Raw genomic sequence first — 23,746 nt, 5'->3', positions numbered from 1 at the left:
GGGCAGCAGCGAGCTATGGGCAGCGAAGCCGATCCCAAGCTCTGGGTCCTTGGGTGCATGGCCGGCGGGCGGGCGGGCAGGTGTCCGGGGCTGGGCAGGCCGCCGCTGCCGCCATGGGCCTCCAGGGCCCAGAGTCGAACAAGCACCAGCTGGGGGAAGCCGAGCCGGCCTCTGCTGGAGACCACGGGCCAACAGACAGACGGTGGGCTTCCCGTGCCCCTTGCAAACACGCCAGGCCCGGACCTGTACAATAGGCACTTTATTACCGCGTGGGGGTGGGGCGCGGGAGGGTGCGGACGCCGGGCCGGGACATGGGAGATTCTCCCTCTGCAGGGTCCTGGGGCTGTAGGCGTGACCGTGAAATCAGGGGGCCCGGAGGGGGAGGGCGCGAGATGTGGCCGGCAGAAGGGGAGCAAGGCAGCTCCCCTAAGGTCAACAAGTTTGGCCAACAGACTCCTCCCCCTCGAAGAGCCACAGCGCCTGGTCAGCCCGGGGCACCTGCCCACCCCCGGGTCCTCTCCACCAGCACTGGGCCCAAAGCCTCCGGCCAGGAGACCCGGGGGCGCCCCCTCCCAGCCCGGCGCAGGGGACGCATGAAGGCACTCCTCGGCGGCCCCTCCCGCTGTCCAGACGGACGGAGTAGAACCTAACACCTGGACGGCCATGTCCATCACCACCATCGCCATCACCATCGTCATCGTCGGACTTCCGGCCGCCCAGCCCCGGGGAGGGGGCCCGGCCGGGGGGAGTCCAGGCTGCTCCCGGCCCCCAGTGTCCAGTCCCTGTCCCTCTGCGCGGTGGTGATGCGGGGCCGCAGGGCCGGGCCGGGGGCCGCGGGCTGCAGGCGGGCGCCTCTAGGACTCGGCCGGCTTCTTGTTGGTCTTGTTCAAGAGCTTCTTGAGGGTGGAAGACATGAAGTACGGCCTCTCCGCCGAGCCGTCATTGCGCTCCAGGTCCTCCACTGCGGAGACAGTGGCGGCGTGAGGCGCGGCCGTGGGCGCGGGGCCGTGGGCCGCCCCTCGGGAGCTGTGGGGCGCGGCCGTGGGGCGCGGGGCCGCCCGTCGGGGGGCCAGGGTGAAGGAAGCCGGGCCAGGCGGGCTCGGCAGCGCCCCCGCGGGACCCCCACGCGCGCGCCCGGCATGCACTCCGCGCGCGCTACTCCGCGTCCGCGCGCGCGCGCCCGCCCTCCTCGGCACTCCCCTGCCACAGGACGTCTCTGAGCTCGGGCGACATGAAGTAGGGTCGCTCCTGCGAGCCGTCATTCCTCTCAAGGTCCTCACCTGGGCCCCCCAGGCACGGGCGGGGGCGGAGACGGTGATGGGGGGCGGGGCGGGTGATGGGGGGGTGCGGGGGGGGGGAGCCGGCGGGCGTGGGAGAGAGGCGGAGAGGAGACACACACGGACAGACGGAGAGACCAGAGTTAGTGGCAGCCCCTGCCCAAGCCGAGGACAAGAACGCAGGACCGGGGTCTGGGGTCAGGGGTGGGGGGAGCAGAAGGAGAAGCAGCGTTGGGGGGGCAGTCGGGGGCCCGGGCCGAGGGGTCACTCACAGAAGCAGAGGAACAGCGTGTCCACACACATGCCGTAGACGCTGAAGAAGCCGTGGGCGATCAGGTAGGAGCCGACAATGACCGTCTGCGCGTGCGCAGGGTGCAGGTGCAGGTGCAGGTGCAGGGGGCGGGGCCGGGGAGAGAGAGGGGCAAGGCGGTTTCTGCCCCAGCTCCGGCCACATCGCCCCACCCGGCTGGCATCTGGCCACTCCTCTCTGATAAACGCCCCTCCCCGCCAGCTCCACCCTGGCTCCTGCCTGTCGCTGGCTGGCCGGGCTGCATCTGTACAACCCCAGGCTCTTTGCATGGGCCTTATAGACTGTTGACTCCAGCTAGTGAGCCATGGAGAGATTAAACACGTCCAGAGTCACTCATCAGGGAACCAGCAAACAGAGGAACGGAGATAAGACCCGGGCACTCAGGCCTGCGCTCAGATCCGCGGCCGATGCCTGCCTCCTGCCAGGCTCCTGCCCCAGGGCCTTTGCACGTGCTGGTCCCTGGGGCCTGAACACTGCCTTCCTTGCCAGGGGCCATGGTGAAGCTACCTGGAGGCCCAGCCAGGTTCTCCATCACTCCTGATTAACGTGCTCTAAGGGGGCGGCCCACTCCCACTCTCCAGTGCAGCCCCTCCCCCTCCCTCCCCGGACCCCTCATCCAGCACCGCTGGTCCTCACCAGGATGGGGACCCAGTAGTAGTTGAGAGGGGGTGCCGTGTCCTGCACGATCCGGATGCGGTGGGTGAAGAAGAAGAAAGCCAGGATTCCTGTAGGGGAGACGGGAGGGGAGAGTGAGGGTCCCGGCGGGGGAGAGCTACTCTGGCAGAGATGGACGGGGAGACAGGGGTGGGGGTCCCTGCAGGCGCTGGCCAGCCCCGCCCAGCCGGGTGGGCGCTACTCACCCACGCTGCCCACGATCAGGAGTTTGCCCAGCAGGAAGAGGAAGTCGGTGACTTTGTCCAGGACGGCCACTCTGTGGGGGCAACGGGGGCAGCATGAGCTGGTGCGCGGGGCTGGGGGGCCCGGGGGTCCTGGGAGCGGGGCTGAGGGTCCTGGGGGGCGGGGGGCCCCTGCGGGTCCGGGGGGCAGGGCTGGCGGTCCTGTGGGGGATGGGGGCCCCTGGTCCCGGGGTCCTAGTCCTCGGGGGTCTGGGGGCCCCTGGGGGCGGGGTCTCCCTCACCGGATGATGTTCCGCATGAGGAGGAAGAAGGCGTTCCGGGCCGACGTGCAGAAGTTGGTGCCGTAGATGGCGATCTGGGGGGAGCGGGCGGGGAGTGGGATGAGGCTCCCCCCCCCCCGCAGGGCTCCCGGGCCGGGCCCCGCGCCCACTCACCATGATGTAGGCGTTCCTGTTGAGGAACTTGATGAATTTCTCCAGGCACCAGAAGCAGCACTTGAGACAAGTCATGAGGAACTTGGCAAACTTGTTCTGTGCGGCTGTGAAGGAAAGTGGAGGCAGTGACGGGTCAGCGGGGTCCGGCCTCCCTGTGCGCACGCGCGGGACCTCCCCCCCCCAACAGGGAGCCAATCAGTGAAGCCGTTCAGCCCGGCCACCAAGACAGGAACCAATCAAAAGCCACACTGCTGCCCCAGTCAGCCCTCCCAGACAGAGGCCAATCCTGGTGCCTCATTGGCCCCTCCCCCAAAGTACAACCAATCCCAGCCCCGGAGATCTTTAGTAGCCCCGCTCTCATCCAGTATAAACATCCCAGCCCACCTGGCTCTTCTGGGAACCAATGGTAAACCAGGCGGTAAGAATTCCACCCAATGGGCTCTCAGCCCCGCCTCCATCACAGGAACCAATCACATAAACAGCTCAGTTCCCCACCCCCGGCAAAAACCAATCACGCTTCCACTCCTTTGGCCCCACCCACCCTGTTAGCAAGAACCAATCGCAGCCTGCCATTGAGCCCCGCCCTTCCGACAGGAGCCAATGCCAGCGTGCGCGGGCCGCACCTTTTAGCCGCTGATCCAAGTACTCGAGGATCACTCGGATGATCTGCACGACGGCCAGGACGAGGGCGCCGAAGGCCAGGGAGCCAGTGTGGTACCTGCGGGACACAGAGCGGTCAGCGCTCCGGCCAGGCCGCCTCCATCCCGCCCCTGCACCCCGACCCACCTGAGTGCCCGGCCGAAGGCAGAGAAGAGGGGGAAGGCGGGCAGGTCATCCGGCTTGCGCAGGGCCCAGTAGTAGGAGGCGAAGGCCCCGGCCAGGGTGACCTGGCCCAGCGCCAGCACGAAGTTGGCCAGCCAGAAAAACATGAAGGCGTTGAAGATCTGCAGGCCCAGCAGCGCCCGGTGGTAGCCGGACTCGCCCCCGTAGAAGGCGAACTGGCAGCGGGCGTTGGGGCACAGGCGGGACTCGTTGGAGGAAGGGAAGATCTGCGGGCGGGGCGGGGCGCAGGGCAGAGTCAAGGCTGGGAGCTCAGGGCCGGCGCTAGGCCTCGGGGCAGGTGGGTCATGACCCTGCTGATGGGGACTCTTCCCTCCCAACCCCTCCCACAGCCAGCACGGGGCATACAGCAGGCGCCCAATGGTTGCTGAATGAGGTTTCACGTGGTGCTGGGGACTGCCCGGGGCAAAAGCTACCGTGTCGCTCCCCAGGTGCCCCACCCACCTCAGGGTTACAGGTTCTCCCCACGAGCGGGCAGGCGACGTTGTCCTCATCGAAAACCTTATAGATGGCTTCGTTGGAAGTGGACAGGAAGCTGGAGGGTGGTTAAGGAGCCCAGGGCCTGGGGTTGGGGGCCACAGGGACTTATGGGAGAGGATCTATTCCCCCGCCCCTCATACACCCCTCCCCAAGCTGCAGGTCCCTGCCAGGCAGGTTTGACCTTGGACCTTTCCTCAGAGGTCAAGTTCAGGCATCTGGAAGTGGATACACCGCAGTGCTGGCCCAGTAGGCGATGCAAAGACAGAGCAGGAAGAAGGTGACCAGCGGGTACAGCAAGGAGCACATGACGGATCCCACAGCCCTGCGGGGGACCCGACATGGGCATCAGGGCCTGAGCGGCCACAGGGCTGGCCCCGCCGGCCCCGGCGGCCCCGGCCCCACCTGCTGGCTTCTTTGATGAGCGCGATGGCGATGAGGATCCTCTTCCGGAGAAAGATGAGCAGGAGGATGATAATTACTTCCAGGATGCTGAGGATAATCACTGCGGGGGGCAGAGAGAGGCTGAGCCGGCGGCCGGCAAGGCCCGCGGGGTGTGGGGTGCGAGGCGCGGGGCGCGACTCACTGAAAGCCATCCAGGTCTGCCGCAGGTGCAGGTACACGCGGAGGTCCGTCTGGAAGCCGAGGTCCACCAGGGAGATGTCAGAGCCGGCCTCGCCGCGCAGCCGCGAGTACTCCATGTAGCAGTGGAATATGCCTGCCCAGGGAGGAGTGTGGAGGCCACACCTCCGCTCAGCCTCTCCCTGGGCCTTGCACAGCAAGTGTGACTCCCAGCTGCCCGGGGGACGGAGGCAACACCTGTGCTTTGCGCCTGTCCCAGGGCCTTCGCACCTGCTGTACTCCATGCAAGGAACAGTCTCTCCCTCTGGCTCATCCCTTTCACTTGCCAAAGCCCACTGGGGTCCGGGTCTCCATCTGGGTGTCCCACGTGGGTGGCAGGGACCCCAGGTATTTGAGAAATCACCTGCTGCCTCCCGACATGTGCATTAGCAAGAAGTTGGCATCAGAAGCGGAGCCGCGACTCAAACCCACGCGACACGGGCTGGCCTGCGCCAAGCGCCTGTGCCCCACACTCTGACATCTCGTCCCCACCCTCGCTCTGATATCTGTTTCCGGCTCCGCTTCCCCATACCTCCACGAGGGCGAGGATTTGTCCTGGCTCGCTCACTGCGTTCAACCTAAAGCATAAAGAATTTCCCAGGGCGCTGGCTGCACAGGTGAATGAGTGAGGGAGCAGGTGCCGAGGCCTCCGCCAGGTGGCGCTGTCTGGGCTGGGACAGCGCCTCCCAACCGGCAGGTGCCCTGGGCGTTACCCCTGCAGCGGCTCTGGACTACAGACTTCTGCCGCTTTGTGTAAAATAAGACCACAAACTGCCGATAAAGGACAAAAATCAAGTCACTTAAAATACCGAAACCCGGACAGGCGCTGGGCGCGGAGGTGAAGTCGCCGCTCGGGACCCTTGCATCACGTGTTGGAGGGCCTGGGTTCGAGTCCCAGCTCTGCTTCCTATAAAGCCCCCTGCGCGTGCGCATCCTGAGGTCCCTGCTGGGGTCCCTGCCGTCCATGCGGGAGACCCAGATGGAGCATCTGGCTCCTGGCTTTGGCCTGGCCCAGCCCTGGCTGTTGTGGGTATTTGGGGAGTGAACCAGTAGGTGGAAGCTCACTCGCTCACTCTCCACGCCCCCTCCTTTTCAAACAAAATGAAAATCAGTAAACACTGAAGTTCCACCACCCATATCCCCATGGACACTTTGTGTCCATAGATCAGTTGGAGGCGTTACTTTTCTCTCTGGGAAGTTCAAATGCACAATCCGAGTAGGCAGAACTGGCTCCCAGGCATCGTCTCGGGGGCCCACGGAGCCGAGCTAAGCAGGCCCTGCGCAATCCCACCCTCCCACGATCTCCCTCGCATTAACTAGCAAACACTCATTCTACCCATTTTGCAGAGGAGGGAACTGAGGTGCACGGTGCAGCTTAGTCGCTTGCCCGAGGGCACAGGGCTAGGAACTGGCAGGATTTGAGCCCCGGCACCGAGATGGACATCCCCACAAAGGCGCCGAGACCACGCAATCGCCCAGGGTGTGGACCTCCCCAGGCACTGCCTGGCCCAAGGGCTGAGGGCATCGGGGGCGGGGACAGGGAGCAGGCAACCTACCGTAGCCTAGCACCAAAATCACCATGACGACCATCACCCAGACCATAATGCCAGCCAGGAAGCGCAGCAGGGTGATGAACAGGAGGCTGAGCACCATGGCGATGACCAGGCCTCTGTGGTCGGGGGGGGACAGGAAACCGAGGCATGGGTGGGCCGCCGGGCAGCCAGGGGAGCCCCCCCACCCCCACCGGCGCCATCGCTCACATGACAATCCAGTACCACGACACAGTGTAATCCTCAAAAATCCGCATGGCCAGCTGCCGCGCCTCTAGCACCCCGTTGGCTTTCCTGGGGGACCGTAGGCGGGACTCAGGAAAGACCCCCAGCCCCCACCACCCTGGGGGATGCTCTGTCCCACCCCAGAAAGCAGCCACCGGCCCCCAGCCTCACTTGGCGCCTTCCACCAGCTCCGTGATGTTTTTCCGCGCGCCGCTTCCATCCTCGTAGGTCGTCTGGTTGCCCACCATGAGGACCCCCTTCTGGGCGTGGATGGCTGGGAAGCACCTCCGGGCCACTGCAGGGAGCAGAGGGGTGGGGACCCATCAGGTTCCACCCACCAGCAGGTGCACCCCCCTGCATACCGCCCCGCCCCCTTGCCGCAGGGTGATGGACTCACAGGGCTTGCTGGGGAAGAGCACGGCGGGACAGTCGCCATCACGGAGCACCTCGGCCACACCCTGGGGACACAGCGGCTTGAGTACCCCCCCACCCAGGCGGGCAGCCCTCCTCAGCCCTCTGCTGGCCCCAGGGCAGCTCCCACTCACCTTATTGCCTTGGAAGCCAGGCACACAGAACTGCTTGTAGTACTCGAAGTCGCGGGAGTTCTGGGCGTTGAGGTAGGTGAGGTAGCGGTCTGGGCACTTTTCCACGCAGATCTAGGAGGGAGGAGAGGCGGGGCGGGGGCGGGGTCAGGACAGAAGCCCGGCCCCCACGGGCACCAAGGGGCGGGAGGGAGCGGGTGCAGACACGGGAGAGGCGGGGCGGGGGCGGGGTCAGGACAGAAGCCCGGCCCCCACGGGCACCAAGGGGCGGGAGGGAGCAGGTGCAGAAACCGGAGAGGCGGGGCGGGGGCAGGGCAGGGGCGGGGGCAGGACAGAAGCCCCGCCCCCACGGGTACCTGTGGGCGCTAGGGACAGGGTGCAGACCCCGGGAGAGGCGGGGATCAGTCACCTGGGGGGTGGGACACTGGAATTCCAACAGGACCAGGGGGCTGGCACACTTCACAATGTTGAAATAAAACAGGAAGGGTTTGTTCCTGTGGTTGGAGAAGGGAAAATGGAAGCTGTCGCCACTTCCTAAGCCCCTACAGAGAACTTCTTAGCTACAGTGACAACCCGGGCGGCCACGCCACTTCCAAGCCAGCGCCCTGCTCATGCGCCCGGCAAGGCAGCGGAAGACGGACTGAACGCCTGGGTCCCTGCCACCCCCACCGGACACCTGGATGGAGGTCCCGACTCCTGGCCCAGCCGCGGCCATCTGGGGAGTGAACCAGCGGATGGAAGACCTCTCTTTGTCTCTCTGCAAACACTTTTTTGCCACTATTCTCCAAATATTTAGCGGCACAAGTAACCGCTAGTGGCACTGACGTCGCATCAGCCTTTATAGACCTAGAGATGAGTGGGTGTGCGCCGGCTCCCAGCAGCCACCACGCCGGGCCACAGAAGAGACTGGAGCCTCCGAGGATTCTGGGACCCACAAGAGCCGTGGATACTGAGGACACCCATACTTGGTGGTAGCTGGAGGTGGGACAGCCCAGAACCTTCTCCCCAGGCCTTCGACGCCCTCTGCCCACTGCGCCCCCGCCCCCACCCCAAGGAGTTGCACTCACGCGTTTCTTGTGCCCTTCTGCCCGCAGAATTGGCCGCGGCTGTCGGTGGGGTAGACCACCTTGCGGGGGTCGCCGTGGGTCCAAGCTGTGGAGGGATCCCGGGGTGTGGAGACGCTGCCCCAGAGGCTACGGCGGCCACCTCCCACCCCGGTCCCCACCCCCAACCCCACAGCCAGCTCTGGAGCCCAGGTCCCGCCCCCGGCCACTCCTCACCTATGATGCCCACTGCCACGTAGCCCACAATGGCCAGGAGGAGAGCCACACAGCAGATGACATCCGTGCAGCCCCTGGTGGGCAGGGAGGCAGCATTGGGACAGTGTCAGCGACCCAGGGCCCCCTTGCCCTCCGTCTACACAGTGCGTTTTTACTGGACACATTTTCCTGAGTAGTTTGAGCATTGTGCCAAAGGACACACACATTTTTAAATGTTCACATCTAAATGCGGCATCCCACAAGGGCGCCGGTTCGAGTCCCCACTGCTCCACTTCTGATCCAGCTCCCTGCTCATGCATCTGGGAAGGCAGCAGAGGATGGCCCGAGTGCTTGGGCCCCTGCACCCATGTGGGAGACCTGGAAGAAGCTCCTGGCTCCCGAATGTTGGCTGCCATTTGTATAGTGAACAGCAGGTGGAAGACCTTTCTCTCTCTCTCTCTGTAACTCTACCTTTCTTTTTCTTTTTTTATTTGACAGGTAGAGTTATTGACACAGAGAGAGAGAGAGAGAGAGACAGAGAGAAAGGTCTTCCTTCCCTTGGTTCACTCCCCAAATGGCCGCTAAGGCAGGCGCTGCGCCGATCCGAAGCCAGGAGCCAGGTGCTCCATCCGGGTCTCCCATGCGGGTGCAGGGCCATCCTCCACTGCCTTCCCAGGCCACAGCAGAGAGCTGGACTGGAAGAGGGGCAACCGGGACTAGAACCAGTGCCCATATGGGATGCTGGTGCCGCAGGCGGAGGATTAACCAAGTGAGCCACGGCGCCAGCCCCTACCTTTCAAATAAACAAATAAATCTTGCAAATGAAAAAGAACCTGATGAAGGGGGCCCTGTCCCCGAGCAGACTCTGATGGAGCTCAGTTCTCCACGTCGTTACCAGCAATAGCTTTCAGGGTTATTGTGGAAAACGGCTTTATGAGAATTTGATGGAATAGGGGCGTGGCAAAAGCTAAAACCACACAGGAGCGGAGACCCCCCCCCCAGCTCTGCGACACACGCGGTTCCGGTGCTCGGCCAGGCAGGTCGCCCGCATTTGCCACTTGAAAATAAAGCAGGCGTTGTGCATGTTTGTCCGTGTGTGCAAGGTTTCGTGGCGAAGTCCTCTCCCCCGAATGAAGACTTTTGGCAACAAAGAGCCGTACACACCGAGAGAAAATTTCCTATTCCCAAACTCCCTCCCCAAATGACCGCACCAACGCCTGGCCAAGCAGAACCACCTCCGGCTGTTAAAAATCTTTGCTAATGGGGAAATTCGTCCTGGAGCTGGGGGAGGCTTCCAGCAAGCCTCCTCTGTTTTTTTCTAGAGCTCTGAGCACTTTCTGTTAAATCGGCATTGCTGGCTCCATAACGGATCGGCTGCGGCTCAGTGCTTAGGTTCCCAATCCAGGTGGAAGGAACTTTTTTTTTTTTTTTGGGGGGGGGGGGTATCTTAAGGAAGTGAATCCTTTTATCAAGTGACGAAAATTTGTCACCAGTTTGTTGTTGGCCACCTGACGGGGAGGGACAAGTGGCCGCGGAACCCCGCCCCCTGCCGGGTCCCCAGGCTCTTACCTGTTGTAGATGGGCCCCTTGAAGGTGGGGTCGTACTTCTGAGGGGTCCCTGAAAGACAGGACGGTGAAGCCAATGAGGCTGAAGGGAGCAAGGGCCTGAAGACCCTTGGCCGAGATGCCCCCAGGGGTGTCAGCCCTAGCAGGAGTGAAATCCGGAAACCTTGTTCAATCCTCCCACACCCAAGCCCCCAGGCAGGGCAGACCCTGGGCACAGAGGGGCCCACGGCCAGGGCCGGCAGGCTCCCTGGAAGAGGCGGCACCAGGAGCCTCGGTGGACAGGGACGAGCCGCCCCCCTGACCCCGGCAGGAGTGCTGGGGAGGGGGCTCCAGGCCCAGATCGCTCGGGCGAGCCCGTCTTTGGGGAGAGCTGGGCGGCGGGGGGCTTGGGCAGGAGACGGATGGGGAGGGGGCTGCAGGCGCCCCGCAGTTCCGACGCCCGCTTCTGCACCGCAGGCCTCCCGCCGCCCGCTCGGCCCCGGGCGGGGGGCGCTGCCTACCGTGCTTCCCGTAGTAATGCAGCCGCTCGCCCCCCATCCCTGCGCGCCGGGCCCCGACGGCGCCCGCCTGCCCCGCGCCCTTCGCTGCCCGCGGCTCGGGACGCGCAGGCGGCGCGAGCGAGGCACGGACTGAGCCTTTGCAGACGGCTCCGCCCAGCCCGGAGCCGGGCGGGGCGGCCCAGACCGGTCAGACCGGCCCGCGCCCGGGGGGAGCGGGAGGGAGGGGCGGCGGGGCCGGAGCGAGGGGCCGGGCGGGCCGGCAGCTGCTCCCGCCACTCTCCGGCCGCCCGATTTAGCCCGCCCCGCCCCGCCTGCGCCTGCCCAGCCCCCACCGGGAGCTCTGGGGCTGCACCCGGGGGTCCCAGGCCCGCCCCCCTCCCCGCCCTGGAAGGGCCCCCTTCCTGCCCATCCTCCGGGCAGGAAGACTGAGGCCCGCCGGGCACCTGTGCGGGGGATTGCGGGCAAAGCACGATTTGAGAGAGAGAGAGAGACCGCGCGAGCGAGCTGCTTTCCGCTGGTCCACTTCCCCGATGGCCAGGGCTGGGCCAGGCGGAAGCCAGGAGCCAGGAGCCCAGCCCAAGTCTCCCCCGTGGGAGGCAGGGACCAGATCCTGCAGCCATCAATGCCGCCCCCCAGGGATTGCTAGGAGCCCCCCTGGAATCAGTACTGGAGCTGGGGCTCGAACCCCGGGCCCTCCCTTGGGCCACACACGCATCCACCACGTTTTGAAAAACAAATAAATTCCTGACTGTTACACCTGGGAAGAGTCCACACACACACACACACACACACACACAAATTCCGAGTCTCAAATTTCTCTTGAATACAAGCAAAAGGAGTCCAGCCTGGCTGGAATTGTCCCCTGCGGGGGACACAGACCAGAACACTCCGCAGTCCTGAATCCTGAGGTCACTGTTTACCGGCACAATCTCACATTGAGCTCCTTACTGGACGCAGGACCTGGGCTGGCCCCCAGGGAGCTGGAATCCCGCAGGGGGTGGGGGTGGCCCTGGGTTCTGTTCCTCCTTTTGCTGGCTGAATGGGAGGACCCCTGCCCGTGCTGTGCTTTCCTGAGACCCATTTCTCACCTGTGAAATGGAGATGAGGACCAAAAAAAAAAACCCAGAACCCACGTTGTGGCACAGCGGGTTAAGCCACTGCCTGGGATGCAGGCATCCCATAGGAGCACAGGTTTGAATCCCGGCTGCTCCACTTCCAACCCGGCTCCTTGCTAATGCGCCTGGGAAAGCCACAGCAGACGGGCCAAGGACTCCGGTCCCCTGCATCCACGGGAGAGACAGGGTGAAGCTCCTGGCTCCCAGCTTCTGCCCGGCCCAGGGTTAGGCATTGCGGCCATCTGGGGAGTGAACCAGCGGATGGAAGACCTCTCTGCCTCTCTCTCTCTCCCTCTCTCTGTTCCTCCCTCTCTGTATCTCTGTCTTTCCAATAAATAAATCTTAAGAAGAAGAAGAAGGAGAAGGAGAAGGAGAAGGAGAAGAGGAGGATAGAAAGCCCCACTTAATCTTAAAGGCAAGGCACAGGAGGCCAGGGGACATACAGCGGCATAGAGGGGTCTTGGCAAAGCTGGTGGAAAGAAACTTTGCATGGATTTCAAAACACTTTTGCATCCAAATGGACTGATTTAATTCCATTTCCAGAAGCAGTTTGAAGTCCCCTTTGATTCATACGCATGGGGGTGCCCAGTAGGTGCGGGAGGGTGGGAGGGTGCCCAGTAGGTGTGGGAGGGTGGGAGGGTGCCCAGTAGGCACGGTGGGGGGTGCCCAGCTGGTCCCAGGCACAGTCATCAGTGATGTATACCATAGGCTGTGTGTGCACTGCCAGCTGCACACCCGCCAGCCACCCGTGCGCCGCCTGTGTACTCCCAGGAATCCCTTGTCTGTGTCTTGCCCGCAGTCCCTGGCGGCCAGCTGTATACCTCAGGCCACAGCTGACTTTTCTCTGAGGCTTCTTCGGGAAGCTTGCGGGAAAGGAGTTGATTCATGGCGGCCACATACAGTCGGTGTCTAATCATTCTAACTGCTGTCTCAGAGTCGGGCACTGCTGGGCGGGACTCTGGTCACCAACTGGTCCCTACAGAAGTTGTCCCAGCTTGGGAGGCCCTGCCTGACCCCGCCTGAACCCCTCCTCCTCCCCTGGCCGTGGACTTGAGCAAACAGGCGAGGCACAAGGCTCCCGGCCATGGCCTTGGGTGACCAGAACTCCCAACAAACCCTGTGGGTTGGGTCTGCCGGGTCCCCGCCAGCCCCAGGGCTGGCTAGTCCTGCCCCACCTGGGCCCAGCGGTGCACTGGGGGGGGGGGGGCAACCTGGTCCCAAGCCACAAGCCTCGTCTGTCCCCAGCTCTACTCGGGCCCTTGGAGAGGCGCAGGGACAGAGAGAAGACAGCAGGCACTGGGCACAGGGGTTAAGATGCTGCCCGGGGCATCCACACCCGCATCAGAGCGCCTGGTTCAAGTCCCCCATCTGCTTCCGAGCCAGCTCCCTGCGCATGCGCACCTTGCGGGCTCAGTACTTGGGTCCCTGGTGCCCACGTGGGAGACGCAGATGGAGCTCCTGGCTCCTGACTTTGGCCTGGCCCAGCCCTAGCTGGAAATCTCTCTCCATTTCTCTCTCTCTCTCCCCACCCCCTCACTCTCTGCCTTTCAGATAAAATGAAAAATAAATAGTGAGGCCGGTGCTGTGGCACAGTGGGTTAAGCCACCGCCTGCAGCACCGCCATCCCATATATGGGTGTGGGTTCCAGTCCCGGCTGCTCCACTTCTGATCCAGCTTCCTGCTAATGCGCCTGGGAAAGCAGTAGAAGATGGGCCAAGTGCTTGGGCCCCTGCACCTGCGTGGGAGACCCGGATGGAGCTCCTGGCTCCTGGCTCTGTCACTCTGCCTTTCAAATAGATATTTAAGAAAAAAAAAAAAAAAAAAGACAGCATTTGTTGAATGAATAACCACACCACGTACAGAGAGCTGACCCTGAGCACCAACACACACCTTGGAGTTCCCACGTGCTCACGCTCCAAAACTTCATTTGCAAAGCTCTGGCTCAGAATCCTGGAAAGCGCCCAGAGGTCAGGGCGCAGAGGAGAACGAACTTCACCCCCCCCCCCCGCCAACCCACAGCAAAACAAATTCCCCGTGGCTTAATCACGCGAGTCTCTCAAACCCCTAAACTATGACAAGTATGAGCGAGGAGACAGGACTCCGATCGGCCACCTGATAGGAGGAGAGATGGAGAGCCGGAAGTCTCCGGTGCCAGCCAGCGGGGGTGGGGTGGGGGTGGGGTGGATGGGGAGCGCTCACTCCCTTCCGGATCCTTCTCATCATCCGCCCACTCGACACTGAGACCCAGGGGCAGGAAGCCGTGGGCCCGTCACCCTGGTGACAGGTCGCCACGGCAGGTGTCACGGGTACATGGGAGCCATCGAGGGTGCTAGACGGGGGGTGGGGGTGGGGGTGGGTGGGGGGGTGGAGGGGGCCAGGCTGGGAACCGGAAGTCCTGAGGGGAATCTCAGCTCTCAGATTGCTGAAACCGTGGGTGTGCCGGCTGGGCCGGGATGAACCCTCGCGACCGACCGCGGCCTAAGACAGAGCTAAAATGCAAAGGGGGCGCCCGCGCCGGGCTTGGCTGGTGGCCCGGCCTGGCAGGCTCACATCCTCTGAGCGCTCACATTAGCTCCCATTAAGCTGAGCAGGGTGCGGCCAAGCCCCAACCAGCGCTAATGGTTTCTGATCACGGAGTGTGGTCCAAACCCCGCGGGAACCGGCAGCAAGGCTGCAGAGAGGATGGGAGCTCCGGGCCCAGGCGGCCTCCCCAAGCGGAGCACGGCGGCCTTCCCGGAGGAGGCACATCCAGTGGTCACCCCACTTCCCAGCTGCAGCAGCTGGGGTCCGGGCAGGCGTCGAACACCCACAGCCCCCCGTGACTGGCAGTGGTGGAGTCGGCCGTCTCGCTCCCGAGCCAGCATCTGTATCCGTTTCCTGTGACTCCTATAACAAAAGGCCGGCGGCGTGGTGGCTTCCAAGAACACAAATCTACTATGGGGGTCAGAGGTCCCACGTGGGGGCCGGCGCGGGGACGCAGCAGATGAAGCCGCCGCCTGTGACGCCGGCATTCTGCATGGGCACCGGGTTCGAGTCCTGGCAACTCCACTTCCAATCCACTCCCTGCGGATGCGCCTGGGAGAGCGGTGGAAGATGGCCCACGTGCTGGGGCCCCTGCACCTGCGTGGGAGACCCGGATGGAGCTCCTGGCTTCAGGCTGACCCAGCCCTGGCCATTGTGGCCATCTGGGGAGTGAACCAGTGCATGGAAGATTCTCTCTCTCTCTCTCTAACTGTATCAAATAAATAAATTAATTAATCTTAGGAAAAAAAAAAAAAGTCCCACCTGCATCTTGCTAGGTTACAACCAAGATGCTGGCAAGAGTCTCCGAGGCTCCTTTCTAGAACCTTCTGAAATTCCAGGGGGGAACAGAGCCCTGCAGCCGCCTCCCCCACCTTGAAAGCCAGCTGTCGCACGAAGCCTGTCTCTCCCTGAGTCCCCTGCCCCCCTCTGGCGCTGGCAGGGACCCCGGGCTGCTGGCCCGCCTGGATCACAAAGATTCATCTCCTGTCTCACAGTGGAACCAGATTCTGGAAGTCATCATGCGGCCATCTTTGTGGGTGCCCTGTCTCTGCCCTAAACACCTGGGCCAGGGGGCTACAAACCCCCCGCCCTCCTGCCCGCGGGGCCTCCCTGGCCCACCAGCTGTCTGCAGATGACTCAGAGCGACCTTCATGTTCTGTTATTATTTGAGAGAGTGAGCGAGAGCGCTCCCAGGAGTTGGTTCACTCCCCCAGATGCCTGCTCCGGCCAGGACCAGGCTGGATGCCAAGAACCCAATCCCAGGCTCCCACGCTGCGTGGCTGTGTGGCCTAGAGCCAGCAGGGAGCTGGAATCAGCAGCTGGAGCTGCGGCGCCAGCCCAGGCCCTCTGGCGTGGGATGTGCGGGTCGTAAGTGCTTGTGGCTTAGGGGGTTTGCCCCCGGCTGCTCCACTTCCGATCCGGCTCCCTGCAGACGACCTGGGAAAGCAGCGGAAGATGACCTAAGCCCTTGGGCCCCTGGACCCATGTGGGAGACCCGGAAGAAGCTCCTGGCTCCTGGCTTCGGATTGGGCCAGCTCCAGCCATTGTGGCCATTTGGGGAGTGAACCAGCAGATGGAAGACCTCTCTCTCTCTCTCTCTCACTCTCACTCTGACTTTCCAATACATAAATAAATCTTTTAACAAATGGTTTGTCCCCAGTCTTTACTTTTTTTTTTTTTTTTTTTTTTTGACAGGCAGAGTGGACAGTGAGAGAGAGACAGAGAGAAAGGTCTTCCCTTGCCGTTGGTTCACCCTCCAATGGCCGCCGCAGCTGGCGCGCTGCGGCCGGTGCACCGCGCTGATCCGATGGCAGGAGCCAGGAGCCAGGTGCTTCTCCTGGTCTCCCATGGGGTGCAGGGCCCAAGCACCTGGGCCATCCTCCGCTGCACTCCCTGGCCACAGCAGAGAGCTGGCCTGGAAGAGGGGCAACCGGGACAGAATCCGGCACCCCGACCGGGACTAGAACCTGGTGTGCCGGCGCCGCAAGGCGGAGGATTAGCCTAGTGAGCCGCGGCGCCGGCCGATTTATTAATTTTTTTAAGATTTCTTAATGAGGCTGGCACTGTGGCATCATAGGCTAAGCCGCTACCTGCGGCGCCGGCACTCCCTGTGGGCACCACTTCGAATCCCAGCTGCTCCACTTCCAATTCGGCTCCCGGCTAATGCACCTGGGAAAGCAGCAGCAGGTGACCCCAAGTGCTTGGGCCCCTGCACCCACGCGGGAGACCCGGATGCAACTCCTGGCTCCCGGCGTCCACCTGATCCAGCCCCTGGCTCTTGTTATGGTCATTCGGGGAGTGAACAAGTGGATGAAAGATCTCTCTGTCTCTCCTTCTCTCTCTGTAACTCTGCCTTGGAAATAAATAATAAATGTACTTATTTATTCGAAAGGCAGACATAGAGAGAGCGAGGGAGAGGGAGAGGTCTTCCTCCCGCTGTTCACTTTCCAAATGCCTGCAACAGCCAGGGGGCTGGGCGAGGCCGAAGCCAGGAGCCAGGAGCTGCACCCAGGGATACCAGGCGGCGGGCTGTGGCTTAACCTCTGTGCCCCAATGCCCCCGGGGGTTCACAGCTGCCCGAGGGGCCGGACAGAGCTCCTGAGCTTCTAGGATGCTGTCCGAGGCACCTGTTCCCTCTCTCCTGTCCCTCGGAGATGGAACCTGACACCCGTCATCTCTCAGGGGCTGCTGTGGGTGTTGAGTGAGCCCAGGGCTCCTGGGTCCAAACTGAGTCTGCGCGGGGAGAACCAAAGAGAATGGAAATCGCCCCCCACCCCCACCCCCGCCGCCCCGGGCTGTGCAGAGGCGGGGCCTGGAGGGGGTGGGGGCCTGAGAGGGAGCCGGGCAGGGAACGGGCAGAGGGCGCAGGTGCACCAGGACCACCTGGGGTCCTGCCAGCGAGAAGCCTCCACCTGCGATGCCTGCATCCCACCTGGGCGCTGGTTCCAGTCCCGCATGCTCCACTTCCGGCCCAGCTCCCTGCTCATGCGCACCCTGGGAGGCAGTGGACCATGACCCAAGTGCTGGGGCCCCTGCAGCCTTGTGGGAGGCCAGGCCCGGACGGAGCTCCAGGCTCCTGGCTTTGGCCTGACCCAGCCCTGTTTGTTGGGGCCATTTGGGGAGTGGACCAGTCATGGAAGAGTCAGTCAGTCTCTCTTTCTCTCTCTCTCTCTCTGCCTTTCAAATAATTAAGTAGCTCTTAGGAGAGAGAGAAAAAAAAGGCCATTGCCACTTGCAGGCCCTTGACCTTGGACCTGAGCCGTGAACCAAAACAAAACTGCTCTCCTCCATAGTCCCCAGTCTGTGCATTGTGCTATTGGCTACAGAAGACCGAGCCACGGGGACAGGCGGTGCCGGCGGCTGGCGACTGGGGGCCCTTGGACCAGGGCAGGAAGGCCAGCCCGCCCGCCCCCGCCCCGCTGGGTGCTGGGCGTGCAGATAAGGACTGGACACAGGCTGCCCAGTCACAATGCTGGGGCCAGGACAGCAAGTGCCACCCAGCCCGCGCAGCTTCCGGCCGGGAGCCAAGTCCCCAAGGACTGCAGCCACCCGCTCCGGCCCCGCCCAGCACACAGCCAGCTGCTGTCCTGCTGTTCCCAGCTGAGAAAGAGGGAGGACTGGGGGGGGGGAGAGATTGATTGCTCAGCCTCTGGCTCATCCCCTAAACGCCCACAGCAGCCAGGGCTGGGTCAGACCCGAGCCAGGAGCCAGGGTCTCCATCCCCGTCCCCGAGTGGGCGGCAGTGGCCACCACCTGCCGTGTCCCAGGTGCGCCTCAGCAGGGAGCTGGGTGAGAAGCACGGGGCAGCCGGGACTCGAACCGGGCCCTCCAGGGTGGGATGTGATGTCCCCCGCCAGGAGTGGCTCCACCCGCTCTGAGCGCGGATGGCACAATAAAGAAACTGGGACACAGCTACGCTTTGTGACTTGCCTGAGGTCACGGGGCCCCGTGGGAACTGAAACTGAACCCGGGTAACCCCCAGGAACTGGGCGCTGGCCACGGGCCTCGCACTCCACCAAGCACTGAGTCCCCACAGTGGCCCCAAGCGGGAGCCTGGGGCCCACGCTCACTGCATTTTATTTATTTATTTATCTTGCCACAACAGTCCCATGTGAGCGCCGGTTCGAGTCCCGGCTGCTCCACTTCCAATCCAGCTCCCTGCTGATGCGCCTGGGAAAGCAGCGGAGGATGGCGCAAGTGCTTGAGCCCCTGCAGCCTCGTGGGAGACCAGGGCGGAGTTCTTGGCTGCTGGCTTTGGTCTGGCCCAGCCCTAATTATTGTGGGCACTTGCAGAGGGAACCAGCCCGTGGTTGACCTCTCACTCTCTCTGCCTTTCAAGTAAATGAAAACAAATAAGCAAAGATTTAAAAAATAGGAAGGATATCTGTTTAGTAGGAGGGAAGGGTTAGGTTGAGCAAGGCTGGGGGGCCTCTCACCAGCTTCACTCTTCTGCCCTTCCAGACACAGCGACAGTACAAGGGGACTTGGAGAAGTTCCTGGGAGTTGGCAGACCCAGATGGAGTGCCTGGCTCCTGGCTTCGGATCCGCTCAGTTCCGGCTGTTGTGGCCATTTGGGGAGTGAACCAGCGGATGGAAGACCCCTCCCTCTCTCTCTCCCTTTCAAATAAATCAATCTTTTAAAAAACTGAATCGGAGAGACAGAGACACAGAGAGACAGAGCGAGATCTGTCCTCCACAAGCTTCGATCCCAGAAGCCCACAATGGCCAGGGCTTGGCCAGGAGCCAGGAGCTCCATCCAGGTCTCCCATGCGAGTGCAGGGCCCAAGGACTTGGGCCATCCCCCACTGCTTTCCCAGGCGCATCAGCAGAGAGCTGGATCGGAAGTGGAGCAGCCGGGACTCGAACCTGCGCCCATATGGGACGCCGCCGCTGCAGGCAGCAGCTTAGCCTACTCTCAACGGCCCCTAAACTTGTCTTTTGATTCCTTTGTGCGTGACTTTTTTTTTTTAAGTCTGCAGGGCACAGACCCAGGCTTCACCTCCTCCATGCGTCTGGGTCTCCCTGCTCTGGGACAGGCCCTTCTTTCCCCGCCGTGCTGTGTCACAGAGTGGCCCGGTGGCACCCGGTGACCCGCCAGCAGGGACACTCAGCCTCCCACCGCCGTGGGAACCACACCGTACAAACTTCCCCTTCCAGTAAGCCCCGCCCCGCCGAGGAGAGCTTTAAAAAGCTACAAATACCACACAGCAACAGGGCAATAGAGGGGAGGGGCTGGAAACAGACTTCTGGCCGGATTAACCTCTGGGTAAGGACAGCCAGGCAAGGGCTTCTAGAAGGTTCTTTCACATGGAAGACTAAACTTCTCTGTGTAGTAGAAGGCTTATTTTTAGTTTTTAGCTTCCCTACTCCAACCGAGAGAATATATGAATGTTGTTATATAAGGGTTTCAAGGCGTATGTATTATTTTTAACTTCGCAGCGGAGAGGTTCTATTGACACACAGACTCACAGAACACAAGGTGGGTTCAGTGTGGCTTCTGGGCGCCTGTGTGAGGGCTGAGTGCAGTGGCACAGCGGGTTAAGCCTCCGCCCATGGCGCTGGCATTCCTCATGGGCGCCGGTTCGAGTCCCGACCGCTCAGCATCCAATCCAGCTCCCCGCTAATGTGCTTGGGAAAGCGGCGGAAGATGGCCCAAGTGCCTGGGCCCCTGCACCCACGTGGGAGACCCGGATGGAGCTCCTGGCTCCTGGCTTTAGCCTGGCCCAGCTCTGGCTGTTGCAGCCATTTGGGGAGTGAACCAGCAGATGGAAGACCTCTGTCTCTGTCTCTCTCTGTGTCTCTGCCTTCCAAATAAACAAAAGCAAATAATTCTGTCTGTGGTCACCGGGGAAGGGACACAGGAGAAGTCTCTGGAAATCTCCTACCAAGCCTCTGAACATCCGGGTTAAAGGTGAGTGGTGGTGCCGTCCCCAGATGTCTGTTATCATCCGGGAGCGATTCTCAGCCAACGGCCGGGCACGACGGTGGGCGCAGCAGTGACACAGAGCGCGCCTCCTCTGGGGCACCAGGGGCTCTTAGTCACATATGTCTTTAAACATTTATTTATGCATTTATTTGCAAGGCAGAGAGAGCTAGAGAAACAGCTATCTTCCATCTGCTGGGTCACTACCCAAATGCCAGCAACAGCCATGGCTGGGCCAGGCCAAAGCCAGGAGCCCGGAGCTCCACCCGGGTCTCCCACGTCAACACTGGCTCCTTCTGAGAGGCCCGCCTTGGGTTGGTCCCATTGTGTGACTGTCCCAGAGTGTGGCTGGCTATGACATCACCAGGGGGGTCGCTCTCTTCCGGGATCTTCTTTGTCTCTCACTGTGCAGCACACAGACAGCCACAGTCAGGTATAACCCCGGTGAAAAACCCGCCACCACCTAGCGAGGTCATAACCACGGCACGGGGCGGCCGTGACGTCACCGCCCTGATGACATCACAGCCGTGGTGACGTCACACCACACCACCTGGCTCACACGCCCGCGGTCATGTGAGCGTGCAGCGTGCCCAGGGGCCCGGCTGTTCCGCTTCCGGTTCAGCTCCCTGTAATGCGCCTGGGAAGGCAGAGGGCAATAGCCCAAGTTCTTGGGCCCCTGGCGGCCACACGGGAGACCTGGAGGCAGCTTCAGGCTCCTGGTTCAGTCCTGGCCATTGCAGCCATTTGGAGAGTGAGTCAGTGGATGGAGAATCTCTCTGTGTCTCTGTCTATCTCTCCCTCCCCCTCTCTCTGTCACTCTTTCAACTAAATAAGATACATCTTTATTTTAAGAAAATCCACAATGCAAGCAGTCAATCCAGGCGGCCCCTCTGGAGGAGGTGAGGGTCTGGCTGCAGGACACGAGCGAGAAGTGTCCACCTCACACTGACCCAGGGGCTCAGAGAGAGAAATAATGAAGCAATTGTGTGGTTTGTTTGCTGTCCCTCCAGCTCAGAACAGGCTTCCCTCAGACCTCACCCTCCAGCCCTTACTCACCTAAATTAACCCCTCAGGCTTCTCCCACCAATGTCCTATTTTTCTGCTCTACAGCCTCAAGCAAACCTACAATCACTAGTTTTATTTGCTTGTCGACTCCCCCACTCCCCCTGGGCAATTTTTCTGCCTTGTTCACAGCCAACTTCCCAGGGTCTGGGCCTCTGCCTGGACAGGGGGCCCAGCAGGCCCCCCACCCCCGCCCAGGTCTTGGGGCTCAGGCCAGACCTGGGAGGGTGTGCACGGTGCCATCCAGGCCAGGGCGCGCTGGATCGGGGTCCACTCTCCCCGCCACCCCCACCCCAGGCAGACCTCATGGGCGACCAAAGAGCTGGCAGAGGCTGCCCCCTCGGCAGCAGGGCTTGGCCGGGCCCTCAGGCTGAGATGCCCACAGCACCTTCTGCCGGCCACACCCAAGGGACCCAGGGCTGGAGCCAGAACCAACAGGCAGGGCGCCTCTCCGGGAGCTCCGGGCTGGCATTTCTAGGGGGTGGCCATGCCAGGCACAGCGCCTGCCTCAGCCTTGGCCGGCCTGAGGAGGGCAGACCCCAGGGGCCTCCCCCATCTGTCTCTCTCTCAGCAGCGACCCGAGGCCCCGTCCCTTGGTAGGGGAAGGAGCTAGGCTGCTCCCCTACTTGTTTGTCTGATTCTGTGACCAATTTCCGGCCCCTTCCCCAAGGCCAGGAAGTGGCTGATCTCACAAGCAGAGGAGCAGCTGCGACCCTGCCACCATCCCCCCAAGGCAGTTTGGGGGCTGGAGCTCCGTTGGCCCCCTGTGGACCCAAAATGCAGAACAGAAACTGAGACTGGCACCCCCCACCCCCTGCAGCTGCTGGCGCCCCACCAACCCTGGGCTGGGGAGGGGGCCACAGCCCAGGCAGGCTCCCCTCCGGCTCTCAGAGGTGCACAGCAGGGCGTGCCAGTTAAGGGGCCCCCTGGAAATGGGGGGTGGGCACCCCCAACCCCTGGCAAGGAGGAGGGAAAGTTTCTCAATTGTTTCCGGCTTCCTTCCTCCCCTGGCGCCTGGTTTCCTACCTTCCGGGGCTGCAGGCCAGACCTGGCGGGAGGGGGCTCCCACCTTGGTCTGTCCGGTCCTGCCTCGGTTTCCCCATCTGGCTCAAAGCCCTACACGGTTACTTCTGGGGCATGGGGGCAGGGGTGGGGTAGGGGGAGACATCTGGGTAAGAGAAAGCAGTGGACAAAGGGGAGTCCCGAAGACGAGGGGGGCTTGGGGAGGCCGGAGCTCTGTCGCCGCCCTGCACCTAAATCGCCAGGCCTCCCCTCCCCCGCGCGTGCCATCTGAGCTGCCCAGATAACGGGACCTCCCCGGGCGGAGCATGCGCCGTGCGCCCCGGCTCCAAAGCCCAAGGGGTTTGAGCCAGGGCTCCCAGGAGGCGACGCGGGGCGACCGGGCTGGAGCACGGGACCAGGGCTGGGCGCCGCGCGGGATGGAGCGGCCGGAAGGCGGAGAGGGCCTGCGGCTGCGCGCGGCGAGGGTGTCGGAGGTCTCCCAGGTCCCCCCTCGCCCTCCGACGCCACCCCCTAACTTGGCAGAGGCGACCCCCGCGGTCGCATGCAGCTTCCTACCGTAGGCTCCGTCCTTCCGCTCGTCCTCCATGGCCGCGGCGGGCGGGGTGGGGAGTCCGGGCCAGCGAGACCCCAGCCCGGGCGGGCGGGAGGCTCCGCGGGCTGCAGCGCGCCCCGCCCCGGGCCCGGGCTCGCCCCGCCCGCGCGCCCCGCCCCGCGCGCCTCCGACCAACGGCGGCCCCGAGCGGGCGAGGGGCGGGGCCGGGGGCGGGGCCTGCCCGGGAGGGGTGGGGCCTCCACCTTTGTTTCCCACCTCCGGGCTCTGGGGACCCTCCGGGTGGGAGGTCGCCCTGTTCTCCACCCCGCCAGGGCACGGGAGTGCCCGCTGCGTGGCTGCGGTCAGCCAGAGATGCGAGCGCTCTTCATGGCGTGGGCAAGAATTTGGCTTCACCGCGGGCAGGCGTTTGGTGCCACGGTGAAGACGCCCACATCCCCGATCGTGCGTGCTGGGGTTCGAGTCCCAGCTATGCTCCCAATCCTCCCAGCTCCCTGTGCGTGCACACCCTGGGAGGCGGCAGGTGATGGCTCAAGTACTGGGGGTCCCTGCCCCCCAAGTAGGTGACCTGGCCTGGCCTGGCCTAGATAGGCTGTTGCGGGCATTTGGAGAGTGAACCAGCACATGGAAGATCTTCATCTGTCTGTATTTCCATCTGTGTCTCTCAGCCTTTCAAATACAATAAAAACTGTAAAAGATGCTAAAGTTTAGGGCTGGTGCTGTGGCACAGTAGGTTAACCCGCCGCTGGTGATGCCATATCCCATAGCAGAGTGCTGGTTCAAGTCCCAGCGGCTCGCTCCCAATCCAGGTCCCTACTAATGTGCTTGGGAAGCCAGTGGATAATGGCTCACGTACTAGGGCCCCTGCCACCCATGTGGGAGACCTGGATGGAGTTCCAGGCTCCTGGCTTTTTCCTGCCCCAGATATGGCTGTTGCAGTCATTTAAATGAATCTTTAAAAATGATAAACATTTTTAAGATTTATTAATTTATTTGAAAGGCAGAGTTACAAAGGGAAGGAGGGAGAGAGAGAGATCTTCTACCCACTGGTTCACTCCCCAAATGGCCACAATGGCCAGGGCTGGGCCAAGC

The 23,746-nt window shown here is 62.6% G+C and overlaps 1 protein-coding gene across 4 annotated transcripts; it reads right to left on the bottom strand.

The window, feature by feature from the left end:
- Nucleotides 1–241: 241 nt before the first annotated feature.
- On the bottom strand, nt 242–22,813 carry SLC44A2 (solute carrier family 44 member 2 (CTL2 blood group)). Of its 4 annotated transcripts, none has more exons than XM_051838100.3 (22): nt 22,660–22,813; nt 9,962–10,010; nt 8,414–8,487; nt 8,201–8,285; nt 7,543–7,627; nt 7,137–7,247; nt 6,989–7,049; nt 6,763–6,886; nt 6,577–6,660; nt 6,373–6,485; nt 4,782–4,913; nt 4,601–4,700; nt 4,428–4,520; nt 4,163–4,253; nt 3,665–3,927; nt 3,502–3,596; nt 2,879–2,982; nt 2,726–2,799; nt 2,448–2,518; nt 2,224–2,312; nt 1,550–1,634; nt 242–1,280 (listed from the first exon to the last, which is right to left on the bottom strand). In XM_051838100.3, the coding sequence occupies exons 1-22, from the start codon at nt 22,688–22,690 to the stop codon at nt 1,156–1,158; spliced, it is 2,139 nt and encodes a 712-aa protein (XP_051694060.3). In that variant the 5' UTR covers nt 22,691–22,813; the 3' UTR covers nt 242–1,155. The 4 variants fall into 4 exon arrangements, with proteins under 4 accessions (XP_051694060.3, XP_069915241.2, XP_051694058.3 ...); XM_070059140.2 differs by having other exon boundaries at nt 242–961; XM_051838098.3 differs by lacking the exon at nt 22,660–22,813 and adding an exon at nt 10,459–10,607.
- Nucleotides 22,814–23,746: the final 933 nt, after the last annotated feature.

The sequence above is a fragment of the Oryctolagus cuniculus genome, chromosome 16 (genome assembly GCF_051225735.1).
Source record: "Oryctolagus cuniculus isolate XC-2025 breed Fujian yellow rabbit chromosome 16, ASM5122573v1, whole genome shotgun sequence".
Taxonomy (NCBI): Eukaryota; Metazoa; Chordata; class Mammalia; order Lagomorpha; family Leporidae; genus Oryctolagus; species Oryctolagus cuniculus.
This window is presented reverse-complemented; position numbering and strand designations above follow the sequence as displayed.

Bases quoted from the DNA above. Each gene is read 5' to 3' on its own strand.
- SLC44A2 (XM_051838098.3), bottom strand. From the start codon at position 10,495: ATGGGGGGCGAGCGGCTGCATTACTACGGGAAGCACG. The intron at 8,488-9,961 runs GTAAGAGCCTGG...CCTGCCCACCAG, and splicing joins AAGGGGCCCATCTACAACAG to GGGCTGCACGGATGTCATCT. The intron at 8,286-8,413 runs GTGAGGAGTGGC...ATCCCTCCACAG, and splicing joins CGTGGCAGTGGGCATCATAG to CTTGGACCCACGGCGACCCC.